Source organism: Diabrotica undecimpunctata, chromosome 1 (genome assembly GCF_040954645.1).
Source record: "Diabrotica undecimpunctata isolate CICGRU chromosome 1, icDiaUnde3, whole genome shotgun sequence".
NCBI classification, from domain to species: Eukaryota; Metazoa; Arthropoda; class Insecta; order Coleoptera; family Chrysomelidae; genus Diabrotica; species Diabrotica undecimpunctata.
The window spans coordinates 2,456,686-2,474,944 of record NC_092803.1 but is presented as its reverse complement, the minus strand read 5'-3'; the positions used below and the strand labels follow the sequence as shown (position 1 = coordinate 2,474,944).

At 31.7% G+C, this 18,259-nt stretch overlaps 1 protein-coding gene across 1 annotated transcript; it reads left to right on the top strand.

Moving 5' to 3' along the window:
- Window positions 1-259: 259 nt before the first annotated feature.
- On the top strand, window positions 260-18,208 carry LOC140442704 (uncharacterized). Its single transcript, XM_072533691.1, has 3 exons — window positions 260-813; window positions 12,701-13,723; window positions 16,569-18,208. Exons 1-3 carry the CDS (start codon window positions 582-584, stop codon window positions 17,171-17,173), a joined length of 1,860 nt encoding a protein of 619 aa, XP_072389792.1. The 5' UTR covers window positions 260-581; the 3' UTR covers window positions 17,174-18,208.
- Window positions 18,209-18,259: the final 51 nt, after the last annotated feature.

The window sequence follows — 18,259 nt, the reverse complement described above, 5'->3', positions numbered from 1 at the left end:
GCATCACTGTTTTTAAATATCACACCTCTAAATTATGTGAGATCAATAGATCTATCTTGTCGAAAACCAAATCCTTTTTTAATTGTAAAAGTCATTAAATGTATGGCCTAAAATTAACAGTTATGCTGCTTTCTTAGTTAAAATTATTTTACTTGGATTTATTTATATCAACTAAAATTCAAGACTTAATTATCAAAGATACGCATGCGTGTATATTCTTTGTTATTATTAAAGAAAAAAATGAGATCGGCAACACCGCTTCATTATTTTTAGAAGTTGTAAGTTAAAGCAAAGAATATAATATATAATATAGATTCTTTGGTTTACGTTGGTTTATGTTTATGCTAGAAGAAAGAGCTATTTTTTACTTTAGCGATATAATCAAATCAATGCTGCACAAAGTTATAGGTGGTTATAGTTAGTACACGTACTTTGGGGTTTAGTTATTAAACTTTTCCTTAATTTTCACAATATTTACAGTAATTTTGTTTGATACAAATATATTTATATTACCACAGTATAGACAACACCTGTAACTGTACCGTGATATTACTGAAATCCATAAAGTCAAGTTGAATCAAATGGAAGTAAAACAAGAAGTTATTGAGGAATCGTGCAAAGCAGAAATATATAATGAGGTGGATTATGCTCTTTTGGGCAGCTGCAAAATAGAGATTAAGGAAGAACCCAAGAGAGAACCTACAAATGATGATTCTGATTATGTAGTTTTAAAGGAAAACCCTGCAAATAGAGAAATACGACAAGATGAACATATTTTTACATCCTTTGAAGAAAAACCAAAAAATGAAAAAGGTAAGCAAATAGAAACTAGAGTTGTACAAATAGGTGCTCCAAGTATTGCTCTTTTACACTATAATATTAATGTAAAGCCCTAAACGTATCATCACATCTAACCTAAATTTAAGTTCCGTCTCAATTTTCCTCAAATGTAGACAGTTTACAATTTCTTGTTGCAGAGTTGTTTTAATTTAAATATTTCCATATAATGTTCAATAAATCAACTAAATACATTTATCTTATTCATAGTACATCTTCAAATGAACATTCTATATTATACTCTAAAGTTATTATATAAAATACTCATTCTACGTAAGGGCATAGCAAATAGTAACCAAGGTAAAATACTACAGTTTGCTGATGACATGTATTTATGATGACAGGTGTGCATATTTTCTATTTTCCAACAAACAAAAACTTCCAAAATTAGTAAAAATGCAAAACATACAGTTCAAAGCTCAACGTAAACTTAGGTATTTGATGATGATAGTAGACAGAAAAATAAGCTGGAAATACCATATTGAATACATTGTGGCAAGAGCTGAAAAAGGTTATAATGCATTACGAGCAGTATAAGTCACATAACTTGGGAGCAGATGCTAATATTTCATTAATAATCTATAAATTCCCTATAAGATAAGTTTTAGATTATGGATGCATATTTTACAATTAGGCTATTGACACTCTCCTTAAAAAAGTAGAAGTGTTCAAATCAAATAAGTTCCTTCAATTATGTATCAGTGCTCTGATAAACACCTAGACATCACATTTAAGTATAAAGTGCAATGAACCACCACTCTATTTAAGAAGGAAAAGTTTAATAGGGAGTAAGTGTCAAAAACTTTGTATAGACGATTTAATGAGTGAATACTGGAATAAAAAACTTACTACTTATTAAAACCTGTAACAACTTGCACCAATTTAAGAATAAACTGTATACATCAAGAATGTCACCCATATTTCAAATATATCGGAGGGGTGGCCAAGCTCCTTGATAGCCATTAAAACTTGAAATTATTCGTGAGTCCCAATTAAAATTGTATTAAAAAAGTAGGTATAAAAAAAGGTACCTATTAAAAAAATATTTTCACCAAAACTAATTGATTGAAAATATAAATAAAAGTGTAGAATTTGTGTATAAAAATTAAACACATTTAATTTACTTCTTTTGACAGTTCTTTAAAATTTGGTGAATAATTGGTGAGAGCACTTCTCAGTAATTCTTTTGGATGCTGGTTAGTTAATACTGATCAGTTTTTGGATTTCACGAATTTTAAAGTAGAATAAAATGATTCATTTAAGTATGTTGTTTGTAATATGAATCTAATTCAACAAGCAGCTTTTTTTAAATTCGATTCTGGTACAAATTTCCAGAATTCAGTAAACTGCATCAACTTATATTTTAATTGTATGGCTTAATATTCTTGTATCCCTATTAATTATAGTTAGCCAGATATTTTTTAGCTGGTAATTATTTTGGAAATAGTAATCTCACTTTGAATTATGTTAATTTAAAATAAATTAAAAAAAATGAATTATTTAAAATATTTGGGGTTTTCTTGTTTAAAACACTTTCGCTGCGCAAGCTTTAATGCCTACTGAACGCCGTAGCCAGTCGCTCTACGGTACGCACATCTATCAGTTTGTGCTTTAATTAACGTCATGGGCCATACACAATCGAAACATAGAATATTTGTTCTGGAAATTAACAAAAGAAATAAAATATTAAAAAGAAAGGCCATTATGTATACAGGGTGATTGTACACAGAAGATAAAATGGTAATTATTGAATAAGAACGTATGCATTAAAAATGCTGAATTTTTTTGTGGACTTAGCCTAAAAAGTGAAAAAAGCTCAAATTTTACTGTTTTCTTTGATGGAAACTAGTAAAAGTATCTAAAAATTAAGTAATACAAAAAAATCACTTTAATTTTCTTTTAAAAGTACATAGAGAAGAATAAAATGTAATATTAAAAATCCAAATTTTTATTTTCATAAGAAAACATATTTTGTATAACTATGGCAACCCTGGTAAGAATTATTCTTCTTGAGAATATGAAACGGTTGTCATAAGTGTCATTTCTTGTTGTTTCATGGTAGATAATGGCGGATAATAGCGATGGTTAAGAAATAAACTCGGTTCGCAGTCCGAACTGTCTAGTGCATTTAGTAATTATTTTTTTGCGAAGTTAGTTACTTTTTGACAGACTAAAAGTGGCTGGAAATTACTATACAACCAAGCACACGTACTCACAGCCAATATTAATAGTAAACAAACTAAATAGTAAATAAAATAGAACTTTGCGAATTACCGACAATTAATATTTATTTATCTGCACCATATAATAAATGGTTATGTTAAATTATAACGACTAAAATATATTTTTTAAATATATACTATCCAAAATTTGATGAGTTTAGTATACACTTCCACTATTTAGAATAATTCTTCTTTTTTTTTTAAAGAAAGAAGTCTGCAATAGTAGGATACTTGAGCTATTAATACTGAGAAGTAGGAATTGTTGTGTTGTAGGTTTCCGACAATGAATCTGTCAAAATATGCCCGAGCTAAGCGAATGGAGTTTAAGGCATATTTTATATAAAAATTACATAAAAACAACATTTGGCACCCAAGAAAAATGTTAAATATATGTTTTTTATATGGGGTTAAGCCACAGTTTATTGGTTGTTATTTGTAATGAAAATCACATTTTATTATCTAAAATTTGACGTTTCCATTTAAACTCCAGAAATCGTTTTCAAAAAAGTTTTATAGGTATGTAAATTTCAAAATGTGTGGTTTTTTTATAACGGAAGGTTATAATGTTATGTTTTGGTTATGTCTTTCTGAAATAATAAAACTTTTTAAATAATTAATTATATAATTTTTTAATAACAAAACTTTTGAAAACGATTTCCGCAGTGGAAATTGAAACTTCAAATTTTAGATAATAAAATGTGATTTTCATTACAAATAACAACCAATAAACTGTGGCTTAACCCCATATAAAAAACATAATATTTAACTTAAACATGCCACAATGAAGTAATTTCAGATCCTTGCCAATAAAAATGTATTGCATAATCATCAGTAACTGAAGCAGAATTCATTGATATAAATTTCATATTCGTAAATATCGTACCCTATTGATCTACTAGTAGGGATAAAATATAATAGAGGAACTCCTACAGCAATAGACATCTTTGCAAAGTTCAGATGCCATATAGCAATTGTTATAAAACTATGATTGTAAAATGCCGAATATATAACCAACACTGAATAACCTTGTAATGAATTTAAAAAAAAAATCTTGAAAGGGGTAAAAGTATACAGGACAAAAATTGAACAATAAAAAACTAGTAACTTTATTTATAAACTAAAAATATAATAACAGCACTTAGTTATTTTCGATATGAAATAACTCAAAACAATCGAGACACAAATACGGTTTTTCTTCACAAACAGCACAACTATATATAGTATCTCTGCGTTTTCCACGCATATAGCAACGTTTGCATCTTTTTTGAATAGATTTGTTCTTTCCTTCTTTTTTGTTTGTAGATGGAACATGCATGTTACCCGCTAGTTGAGGCGATGGCAGTTGAGCAACCTTGTGTGATAATAAATATTCAATAATTTTTATACGGTAGTTATATAGTGATTTTTTTTCTTCTGCATGTTTATTAAATAAAAAATGAGAATTGATCATAAGCAATTCAATTATGTAAATTCCTATTTTTTGGTTCCATCTTAATGTCTTTCGTTCACATGAGTAGTATGAAAACAATTGGGAGACTCTGTCAACTCCACCCATGTACTTATTGTACTCAATAACAGCTTTGGGCTTCACTGTCATCTGCCCTCTTCTATTTTGTATCTCACATAATTCCCCTTTATATTCTGTTGAAATCATAAAAATCTCCCTCTTATCTTTCCATTTTTGCAGACACACATTGTTGGAGTATCTTGATACTAACTCACCTTGTACAATGCGCTTATTTATCAATTCTCTGGGAATACCTTTTCTATCACTCCTACATGTTCCAGTTATATATGTATTAGCAGCTAACAGGTCACGAGCTAACTGAACACTGGTGTAAAAATTATCAGTATATAAAGCATGTCCTTTATTAAGTTTATTTTCCATCAACTTAAAAACAACTTTAGCGGCATGACCTCGACCTCCAATATCAGGATCTTTAGCTCCAGTATATAATAATAGCTTTTGAACCAATCCTTGGGGTTCACAAACCATATATACTTTCACACCATATTTGTGTCGTTTATTTTTTACAAATTGGCGAAACTGTAATCGACCTCTCCATAATATCATAGCTTCATCAATGCATAGGTTTCTTTCTGGATAATAGACGCTTTCCATGCGATTATTAAAGTAGTTTAAAAGAGGTCTTATTTTATAGATACGGTCCACTGGTACTGGTTCTCCATCTTTAGGATTATCCGCAAAATGAAGACAACGCAAAATAAGTTGAAATCTATTACGTGACATGTAGTTTCGAAATAGTGGGATATTATAGAGATAATTGGTCTTCCAATAGTCTTCTATTCGAGGTAGCTGTATATTACCCATGTGAAGTAGTAATCCGAGAAACACTTTCAATTCATCTTTGGAAACTGGATTCCATCGGGTTATTCTTGAATTTTCATTCACACCTTTTAGAAATAATTCTTCGGCATAATTGTTGGTTTTAGACACAAGCATATCGTATAATTGGTCAGTTACTAATAAATTGAAATAGGGTATGGGGTCATCTAATCGGTCAATGTTTAAAGGAATCTCAGTTTTTGAGAAATTAATATTTGTCTCGTCCATAGGAGCTTCTATCCACTCATCATCTCCATTTGCTTGAATAGCGGTAACATCTAAATTATCGTTATCATGAATTTACTACTACTACTAAGGATTTCCACAGTTTTCACTGTCTTCCTTCACTCAACCGTTTTCTCCAATTTTCCCTGTCATTCCAGTCTCCATCTCGCAGGGTTCTTTTCTCCATAGCCTCGTCGATTTCATCTCTGAATGACCTTCGGGGTCTTCCTCTCTTTCTTCTTCCAATCGGGCTCCATTCTGTGATTTTGTTTATCCAGCGTCCTCTGTCCGCTCTTCTGACGTGGCCGTACCAGGATAGTCTCTTCTCCTCTATATAGTCGATTATGTCTGATTGCACTCCCATTCTCCGCTTAATCTCTGCGTTTTCAATTCTGTCTCTTTTTGTAAGTCTACAGCTTCTCCTCAGGAACTCCATTTCTACTGCTCTTATTCTACCTCTATTTCTCTTGTTTATTGTCCAGTTTTCGGACCCATATGTTAGGATACTTCTTGTCAGGGTGTTATATATTCTCTTTTTTGTCTTTATCGTAATGTTCTTATCCCACAACACTGAGTTTAGTTGTCTTATACAGTTTCTTGTTTGTCTCAGTCTGTTGTTTATATCTTCTTCTGTTGTTCCCTGGTTCGATATTATGGTTCCTAAATACTTGAATTTATCTGTTCCATTTATTTGTCTTCCCTCATCATGAATTTCATCATATTATTTCCTCTGAACTGGACTCATTACAACTTTCTGTATCATCCTCACTACTTAACTCACCAGCAAATAACCTTTCCAGAGCTTCTTCTGGTGTATATTTGTTCTTATATCTATAAAGAAAAATTCCAATTACGAAATTGAATTTACCTATTGTGGAAAATTGCTTATATAATAAAACTTACTTTTTAGATTTTTTATAACTATTCATTTCACCGGTTGACGTACTTGGTTGATCCATTGCAATATTTAGGCAACACTATGATAAAGTTTACTGAACTAATGTACATATAAACAATATTTGGAACAAATTTAACAATTCAATCTAATAAAAACAAAATTATGTTAAGAAAACAAAACATAGACATCATTTATCTAAGTGAAAATACATAGCTGCCTGCAAATTGCAAATGAAGTTGACATGACAGAATTAAATGTTGGTGTTAACAGTGTTGCCATGTTTTTATAATGTGTATATTGTATGCTTCAAATATACAAAGAGAAAAATTTTAAAAAACACATTTTTATTGTATTACTTTATGGATTCTGTAATTTTTTTATTTATACAAAACACAAAAGATAAATATTTGTTTCTTTCGATATTAATTGCACTTAATTATTGAAAAATTGCCTTCTTGTGCATCGGTTTATGCCGCCTTGGCCATCACTTTTTTTACAATCTCAAAACCGAAACCAAATTCATAATTAATTGATTAAAGGCTATATTCACACGCCCATGAAAGTATAAAGGCAATTCGGTACATGCCGGCCTAACTACACACATAATAATTTAAATGCACAAATGACGTTCCAAAACGTCATGGGCGTTAGAGACAGAACTATTATGACGTACATGAACGTCATGGGCAGTGAAAGTGTTAATATTGGAACAATTTTTTTAATTCAAGGAAAATCACAATACGTTTTATTTTTAATGTTGTTTTGAAAAGTTGTAATTAAAATTGACTAAATATACACTGTGAGAGGTTAGATACTATTTAATATTTCATCTGCAATTGTAAATTTAAGCATTTGTGAATGTTGCATGGCATCAGAAGTCTTGTAACTACTCATCATCGTTTAATTCTGAATAGGTTATTTCCTATTATTTTAGGAATGAATATATTAATTCAGATCTTGTGGATCTGGTATATCCACATTCCAGAGTTTATCACAAAATTTGTAATTGATGCAATACCTCAATACCTCTTGTACATCTTCATGTAAATTTGATTTAATTTAATTTGGACATACTGTAGGTATACATTATATTTTGTCATTTTGTTAGTCAATATAATCCAATTTCTAAATTATTCGGTTGCTGTGTGGCTGATACCACTTATTGGTTTAGAAATTTGTTAGCGCTAGAAAGAGAATAGTAGTACATATACTTTGTAAAAATCTTCATTACAACTAATACCTTTCACTCTTACAAGAGGTACAGGAAGATCAAGAATGGTAATATCCATTTCTTAGAATTAAGTGTCTACAATTTTGAAACTATAGGTATGGATATAATACACAATTTAGAACAAAAAGGTTCTATCAATTTTTGTCTCAAGTTAACTGTTTAAAAAAAAATTAAATTGTTTTCTGTATTATGTGAATTTTTATTTTCAGAAAATTAAATAATCTGGCAACGTCGCAGTGAAAGCGGTTCTGAATAAAAACTCGTTTATGACTTAGGGCAGCGCTTCCCAAACTGTGCGCCGCGACGCCCTGGGGCGTCGCTGCGTTGTCCCAGGGGCGTCGCGTATCAACGCGGACTTTTAATACAGAAAATATATTAATTTGATTTTAAATGAGTATAAAATGTATGTATTAATAAATAAATCAAATAAACAATATAACGTCATTATAAAGTCAAGTCGATAGACCCTTGAATTATCCGAAATTATTCCAAAAATTGTTCAACCCGAAAATTATCCGATGGTCCACGAAATTATCCGAAAATCGGACAAAGACCACTGGCCAGAGTTCGACACAGATTTTACTGGATCAATTGCCACCGAGATATAAAAGATTGGTGTAAGAAATGCGATTTATCTAATGGTCGAAAAGGCCCTAGAACAAGAAGTTGTGGGAAAATGGCACAATATCTTTCAGGAGAGTCTTTTAAAGGACTTGCAGTAGATATTCCTGGTCCACTTCCGATGACAGAGAGAGAGAACATGTACTTAATGATCGCAATTGATTATTTTTCCAAATGGCCTGAAATTTTACCCCTTCCTAATCAAGAAATGACTACAGTAGCAGAAGCATTCATAACACACTTCGTATCAAGACATGGAGTTCTTTTAGAGTTACAGACCGTTAACTCTTGATTTAATTAGGAATGAAAGTACCCGTTAGCGCTGATTAAAGTTAACCGGCTAACAAAATTGAGCTAATCGGGGTTTAATCAGGACTGAAAGTACCGGCCCTTAGATGAATAAAATCAAAAGAAATTGAAATAAAATAATTATTTAAAGAAAATAACAAACATGTGACTTTTATAACGTTACAAATCCTTCTAGTGGAGAAGACTGATCAACGTAAAACCTCACAATAAGTACCGAAAACTTGCATAATCCTTTATCTAACAGACTGGTTACGAGCTTGCTTGTCGATATTCTATACCTAACTATCAAAAGCTGAGAACCATTTTTAAAGTTTGCTGTCAAATAAAACGGTTGTGACAAAATTATAGTTTGTCAGATATGTTATATATTATTGTTTAAGGATTTGATAATACAGTAATTCGTAAAACATGGCTGTCGTTGTGGTATAAAATGCAAATTTCATGGTTTTTCAAAATGTTGCACTTATACTTGGAACCTTAAGGCACTGTAACCCTTGTACTTGGAACTTTGTGTCCCTAAATCAATTTAAGTTTTAACTAATATCATCATTGTAGACTTTATTGCCTTTGTAGCACTGATAACAATTATAGTCTATACAATGATGATGGAAGAATTTTTAAAAACGTAAAATTTCATGTAATTCTGATCTTCCAGTGGCATCCATTTATACGCACTCAATATGCTCAGGCTTTTCTTCAGTCAGAGATTTGAGTTTTGTTATTATTTGGGATTATTTATCTGAACCACTCTAATAAATTGGGGTGGCTAGCTGTAATAATTTAGGATTGAAGCTGTAATCCTTATCAATGCCTCTACAATTCTTAGGGGATACTTATCCCTGCGAGCGGGGCAAGGCTTACTGGTTCCACTAGTCTGGACTGACTGGTTCCGCCCTCGCGGATTTACAAGAGGGTAAGGAAATTTTTGGAAGGAAGGGAATTAAGGACTTCTCGGTCTCAGGTCCTGCAAAGAGTGAGAGGCTATGGGCTTACGTTAGAAGCCGGAGCACTGCATAAGCGAAATGTGTATCTCTTCTAGTCTCGACCTGTAACGGCTAGGAATAACGAAAACACATTTCGAGTTTACAATGTATTAACTAGACTGTACACTACAAAATATCAGTTATGACCAAACTGTTCGATCAGGCGCGAAGGGAGACGAGAAGAGACAAGCAAGGAATTAAAGGTCGGACAATTCCGTATCATTAGATATACCTTGGGTTAGTATATAGATCTTAGTTACCTTCGCGTATCTAGGCTCTAGCTAGTGAATACGCCTCCAGTTCTACAGGGATTTGAGATTGCGAACCTTCGAATCTCCAGTTGCCGACACTTATACGTCACACTATCCCGTCGAGTTAAATAGCGCGTCCACTGGCTGCGTATCGTTCGATCTCCACACTTCTGGCGTGGAGCGTCTAGAGTGCCAACTTCCCACTAGTCTCCGCTGTTCTCTTTTTTATCAGCCCGTGTTCTCAATTTTCAGTCGTAGTACCAAGGTCGCGTTATTGTTTTTTTTGCTGACTGATCCCCGTGTTGTATTTCGGCGGAGGTCTATGTTTTGAAACGTGATTTAAACAACCTTGGTGGCCTGATATTTGAGACCCGTGTAATACATTTAAACTGGGTCGAGTTTTCAATCTTTGTTTAATGTAAAATGTTTACGTTAATATGTTACCTTCTTCTTCTTAACATGCCATACACCAAAGTGCGTAGGCGACTATCTCATTACTAGAATTCTGTTCTTGGCGGCGTGACACAGCTCGCCTGTATTGTGTATTCCTGTCCATTCTTTAATATTCCTTAACCAGGATAATTGTTTGCGGCCGGCTCCTCTCCTACCTTCGATCTTCCCTTGTAGGATTAACTGTGGTATTTCATATTTTGCTCCTCTCAATATGTGCCCAAGGTAACCAATCTTGCGTTTTTTAATTAATTCAAAGAGTTCTCTTGCCACGCCGGCTCTCTTAAGGACGTCATCGTTTCGAACTCTATCGAATATGTTACCTACTAGCTATGAATTTATTTGTTCTTTAATCAATTTGGAATATGTAATAATTTCTTAAATAATTATTTCTCTTTACTAGGCTAATTGTCCCTTAATTTTTCCTTCTTTATTTCCTTGCTATGTTTCCGTTACACCACTCTTTGTTTCTTCCTAGTACTGCTGGCAACTTTACTAACATTGACTGTACAAAATTACATCGGAAACGGCAACTTTGGTTGCATCTGTCCGTGTATTTATACTGATGTACCTTTTTCTTTGTTGATAATTCTCTTTCCGTTGTGTTTTTTTTCCACATCTGGGGATTCCGCTTTCGTTTTCGAGTCCTATTTACCTTCTTTATTTGGGTTTTTTTCAGATTCTGATTCGGAACTTGGATTTGCTACACTTCCATCTAAAGCTGTAGAGGACTCTCCAGTTTCGAAATTTAGCCTAAAAATTATTTGGCATTCAAGACAGTAAAAAATCTACTTCAATAATATATTTTTGTTTATAAGTTTTGTTTTATTTGTTATAACATTTCGCATAAACGTGTACCTGCGACCCCATAAACGATGTATTATTAAAATTGTTATATAAATAAAAAAAAATGTGACTTCTTTTACTGGTTCTTCAGGAATAAATACCTTCAACTGGTAAACAGTTGTTTCTCATGACAAATGGTATTCTCTGTGTGAGAATCACTAGAAATATGAACAGCAGCCAGCGATTGCCTAAAAAAGTAAGGTTATATTTTTCCGAAATGTAAAGTACAATAAAAAATTTTTATTTCAAATCCTCAGTAAAAGGTATATAAAAAATATTTATGGGTTTATTATATACCTTTTACTAAGGATTTGAAATAAAATTTTTTGTGATACATGGTATACAACCAGATACAGGAACTTAGTTTCCTAGTGGATTGTAAAGGTGGATTTTCTTTCCACTGCTATTTTCTGGTAGATATTCAGAACCGTAGCTACAATAATCCACCCAAGATTCATTTTCGGACACAGAGGACATTGCAACACAAGAAAATGATAATTTTAACTGATAAAACTGACATTTAACACACCAATACTGTCACTGTAGTGCATAGAACCATATGGTTCTAACCTTAAAGCATTTCGTACACTTGGAACTATATCTCACTGTTGACTGTGGCGCTATCTGTCAACGAATGGCAGAACTTTCAATACCATTCTATGCAGATTTCAAAGAACAATATATTTCTGTTAAAAAACAAATTTTGTACAAACTATCGCTTGGAACCCTATGGTTCTCAGCCCTCGCTGTAATATATTATGTTAAAGGTAAAAAAGAAGAAGACCGAGAAGACCGATGACAGACAGATGTTATCCGGTACCGCCATTCCGGCCAGGGTCATGTAACTTGTAACTTGTAGCTTCTTGATTGCTATAATAAAGATTTTGTATGAACCTCTTGTTTAATATATATGACCAAAGGAATCAAAACACTCGCTATATCTAATATTAGTACATTTTAGCAGTAAAATAACTAGGCATTGCTCTTCTCGTATGAGCTTTCGTTGGTATTTTTTTTTGCACAGTTGTGCTGGCAAGTCAGCATGAGATCTTTTATAGGCTGGAAAAGTTGGTGATACAAATATCCATCTTTTGATAGCATTACAGTATGGATTCAACGCAGTTTGTTTTTATATTTTACATGTTAAAAACACTAATAAATGTTGACAACGAAAACAAAATAAAAATGGTGTTCATAAACATAACAGAACAAAATAAAAATATTGCACAACACAATTAAGGGATTTCCGTAAAACAAACAAAAAGGATTGCCAACTTCGGAGATTTAATTGTCTAGATTTTTATTTCAAGTAAAAACACAATGTTACGTAACGCCTTGTTCGTACACCCCACTCCCGTCTCTTTAACGCACAGTAAAGAATTACAAGACTCCTTCTCCCAAATTACTTGAACGCTCTGTACCGATGATTTAAAAAAAAATTCTTTTCAAATTATGCATTAAACTTTTTTATACATTTTAGGCTTTACCCAAAAGATGGACACTTTAGAAGTTATGAAAACAATAGAGGAAAGTTCATGTAATAAAGCGAAAAATAAAAGTCAACCTGCCGAAGAAAAAGAGTTGAAATGTGAAATTTGTTTTAAACAATTTGCTACAAAAACAAATTTAAAACGACATATGAAAACTCATACTGGAGAAAAATTTTACATCTGTGAAATTTGTTTTAAGCAGTTTTCGGTGGCAAATAATTTGAAAGTACATATGAGAATCCATACTGGAGAAAAACCTCACACATGTAAAATTTGTTTAAAACAGTTTTCTCAACTAAGTAATATGAATAAACACATGAACCTTCACACTGGAGAAACCAAAATTCAAAAGACGTGCGAAATTTGTTTTAAAGAGTTCGCTCAAGCAGTTTCTTTGAAAAACCATATGACTATTCACACTGGAGAAAGTCATAACAAATGTGAAATTTGTTTTAAGCAGTTTTCTCATGCAAGCAGTTTGAAAGTACATATGAGAATCCATACTGGAGAAAAACCTTACAAGTGTGGAAGTTGTTTTAAGCAATTTTCCCAGAAAATTTTTTTAAATGAACACATGAAAGTTCATACTGGAGAAAAACCATATAAGTGTGGAACTTGTTTGAAGCAGTTTTCTCAGAGAATGCATTTAAAGGAGCACATCAAAATTCACACTGGAGAAAAAAGTTATACGTGTACAATTTGTTTTAAGCAGTTTTCACAGGCAAGTAGTTTGAAAGTACATACGAGAATCCATACTGGAGAAAAACCTTTTAAGTGTGGAATTTGTTTTAAGCAGTTTTCCCAGAAAATATCTTTAAAGGATCACATGAAAATTCATACTGGAGAAAAACCATACAAGTGTGAAATTTGTTTTAAGCAGTTTTCTCAAGTAGGTTCTTTAAAACAACATATGAGATATCACACTGGAGAGAAACCATACAAGTGCGAAATTTGTCTTAAGCAGTTTACCCACAAATTTTCTTTAAATGGACACATGAAAATTCATGGAGAAAAATCTTAGAAGTGCGAAATTTATTGTAAGCAGTTGTATCGAGAATTTTTCTTTATGAAATTCTACACTTGAAAAACAACTCGAAAGAAACTTTGGTTAAAGCTGAATATTAAAATCTTCGAGTTCTTTTTTTATCACTTATGTAAGCTCTTTTAAGACCATACAAGTCACTTGAACACAAACTTAATTGTTTCTTATTATGTACTTTGGTCACAAGTGATACGTTCTTCCTTCAAATCTAGACATCTTAACAACTGCATAGTGATTATAAATGTTGCGTATCTTCCAGGGATCGTATTACTCTTTTTACGCTGTCTATATCTCTATTTTGGGTGGCACGTACCGCACTAATGAAGTTCGAGTTTAATAACTGATCGACTGTATCAGTCCATCGAGTTGGTGATCACCTCTACTTCTCTCTACAGTTTCTTGAACCACTAGTCTCTTCATATTATCGGCATGTGTTGTGTGTCCAAAAAAGTTAATATTTTTGACTATATGCAACTAGAGAGACGCAGTGGATTGTTAATCTCCACAAGAATAGATTGATTTGTCTTTGAAATGTCCAAGGAATTCAAAACATTCTTCTTTAACACCACATCTCAAATACATCGATTCTTTTCCTATCTACTGTTCGGATAGTCTATGTTTCAGAGGCATAAGTAAATATTGAGAAAAACAGTGATCGTATAAGATTAATTCTAGTGTTTTTTATTACGTGTGTGTTTTCTATATTTTAGTGAAATTGTACATAGCGGTTCTATCTGTATACGTTGTCGAATTTTCTGTTCGCAGCTTTCATCGTTGTTGATGGTGCTGCCTACATAAATGAAACTTTCAACTACTCCATATCTAGCAATTTTCTGCATTTCTGTTCTGTTGTTTGTTTTATCAACAATCATTACTTTCCTCTTGTTTTTATTAATTCCTAGTCCATGTTCTTCGCTAACTCTTAGTTAACTTAGTTTTTTCTTAGTTAACTTAGTTTTTCGAGTATCAATGTAAGCAAAGCAACAGTTTAACAAAGAAAATTGTAGAAATAAATAAGTGTCAGAATATCTGCGTTTTATTTTTTATTTTATTGTTTTCACTGCAAAATGTGTTGTAACGTGAAAGAAAGTCGTCATCCACTTTGGAAGAATAAAATCAGTATCATTAGCCAGAAAAAATAAAAGAGAAAACAAAATAGATCTTCAAAACTATACGGTCGCCAAAAAGGAAGCGTAAGTAGCAGATGTGTATAAGAATGTGTATATTCAATTTGATACAAAGGAATGAGAAATAAAGATACTTTACTAAAAGAAAGCAACATTTTATTCAGATTAGATGCTTCCGAGATGAAAATAATTCTGAAACGACACTCCGGCTGAAACGTTGAACCTACTCTGTCAACAATATATCACATTTAGTTGAAGTAGATTCATTTACATATTATCCACTTAATATATTGAAGCAAAGCTTCTCTACTGGCTTTGTAGTACTTTTTCTTCATAGTAAAATGTTTAAGTTAAAAACGGCGTGAAAAATAACAGAACAAAATACAGACATTAAATGAAAAGTAAAAAATTAAAAGAATATTTGTCAATAGAAGATGTAGTAAAATAAATGACGAAAAAATTTGGGGAAAAATATACAAAACTCAATTAACGGTAACTCATTTTTGAACAAATATTTCGTTCATTAATTTTTTAAATAAAATACGCTGCTAATGACGTATGTGCATATTTTTTATATCAAAAAAGCTATTTTTTTAAATATACTCGGTTCGCTATTCCCAGTCCGAACTGTCTAGTGAATTTTGTAATTATTTTTTTGCGAAGTTAGTTACTTTTTGACAGACTAAAAGTGGCTGGAAATTACTATACAACCAAGCAGACGTACTCATAGCCAATATTAATAGTAAATAAAATAGAACTTTGCGAATTACCGACAATCAATATTTATTTATCTGCACCATATAATAAATAGTTATGTTAAATTATAACAACTAAAATATATTTTTAAATATATACTACCCAAAAATTTGATGGGTTTAGTATACACTTCCATTATTTAGAATAATTCTTCTTTTTTTAAAGACAGAAGTCTGCAATTATATTATACTTGAGCTATTAATACTGAGAGGTAGGAATTGTTGTGTTGTAGGTTTCCGACAATGAATCTGTCAAAATATGCCCGAGCTAAGCGAATGGAGTATATTATATAAGGTTGTCTAAGAAAAAATGGTCGCAACTTAGGGTCGGGAGCTGTTTAAAACGCGAGTTATCAAAAATAAAGAAAGAGAGCTAGCGCGCAACATTACTGCTTTGACATGGCTAGTGTCAGTAATAAAACTATAGTATGACATAATTTAATATGTTCTATAAACTGTTATTTATTTTTTAGTTTTTCTTTAGCAGTTTTATAAATTTCGTTGATATTTTTTTTGGCAGTTGTGCTGGTAAGTCAGCATTATAGCTTTTGTATGCTAAGAACAGGTGGTGATAAAAACTGGATTTTTTGATGGTATTACAGTATAGATTCAAAACAGTGTGTGTATGTATATGTACGTATTTAAAACACTAACGAATACTGAAAACGAAAATAAAATAAATAGGAAGTACAATACTGCCGTATTATGAAGGGTTCTTCATAAAACATAAACAAAAGAACAACATTGAAAATATTTAATGATTGCAAAGAAAGAAGATTTTAATTGTCTAATTTTTTATTTCAAGGAAAATCACAATTTAACGTAACGCGTTGTTCTAATGCCCCCCCTTCCCCCACTTCCGCCCCCGAACTATTAAACATTTCTTTTCGGCTTATGCATTAAACATTGTTATACAATTTAGTATATTTTTTAGGCTTTTCCCAAAAGATGGACACTTTAGAAATTATGGAAACAATAGATGTACACTCATGTAATAAAGTACAGCATAAAAGTCAACCTACCGAAGAAAAAGCAATAAAATGTGAAGTTTGTTTTAAGGAATTTGGCATAAGGACATATTTAAATAAACATATGAAAACTCATACTGGAAAAAAACCTTACAACTGTGAAATTTGTTTTAAGCAGTTTTCTCGATCAGATATTTTAAAACGACACCTGAAAACTCACACTGGAGAAAAAAGTTATACGTGTACCATTTGTTTTAAGCACTTTTCTCAGACAAGTAGTTTGAAAGGACATATGAGAATCCATACTGGAGAAAAACCTTACGAGTGCGGAATTTGTTTGAAGCAGTTTTCCCAGAAAATATTTTTAAAGGAACATATGAAAGTTCACACTGGAGAAAAACCATACAAGTGTGAAATTTGTTTTAGGCAGTTTTCTCAAGTAGGTACTTTAAAACAACATATGAGATATCACACTGGAGAAAAACCGTACAAGTGCGAAATTTGTCTTATGCAGTTTACCCACAAATTTTCTTTAAATGTACACATGAAAATTCATGGAGAAAAATCTTAGAAGTGCGAAATTTGTTTTAAGCAGTTTTCTCAACTAGGTACTTTGAAACTACATATGAGATATCACACGGGAGAAAAACCGTATAAATGCGAAATTTGTCTTAAGCAGTTTACCCACAAATTTTCTTTAAATGTACACATGAAAATTCATGGAGAAAAATCTTAGAAGTGTGAAATAAGTTTTAAACAGTTTTCCCAATCCTAATCCCCAAAAACTACCCCATAATATCCTAGCTCAAAAAACCGAGATATAGAAATAAACGCGAATTCAAGGAATTGATTCCTAATTTATTGTCAAAGCTTTACGCCAAGAAACAATTTGTTGCTGCAACCGTTTACAATGATTATACTGACTTCATGGTAAAACCATCATAGCCATAGCTATTAGTACAGTTAATGAAGGTAAAAATCAACTATTACCTCCGATTTCGGTGAACCTCCATCGATTTGCATGAAAATTTGGGATTGAGTATATTTTACCCTCAACTTCAAAAGTGACATATGCTCAACTTGCGCTCTTTGCTTTTAGGGGTGAAATCCACCCCTTATGTCAAAAATGTTAAAAAATGCAGATTTAAGCATTCTGGCATAAGTAATCTCGATTAATGAAATAAAATAAATATTTTGCAACATTTATACGCATGATTTAGGATTTTAATTAATTTTTCAACCCTTTTACTTTCCCTTAAATCTAAAGTCATGAAAAAATAATTTTTTATATTTCTGAAATATCAAATCGCATATTAATATTACCCAAATAGTTTCTTTAATGTTCATGATATAATTTTTGATTGACTGAAATTTCAACCCTTAAAAACCACACCCTTAAATCAGAATCATTGAATAATTTAATTTCAAGAAACTTTAATTATTTGAATAATACATTACTGAATTGAAATCTCGTTTACTGAGTATTAAAGTAATTATTTATTGCGTAATTTTGCATCCTTAAAAACTACCCCTTGTCATAAAAATAATGGAAAATGTTTTTGTTATGATAAACTTTATTAATATATTCAAAACCTTATTAATATTATTCTTTCCACACTTCCTGAACAATTTTTTCAGTGCTTATGTGATTTATAAA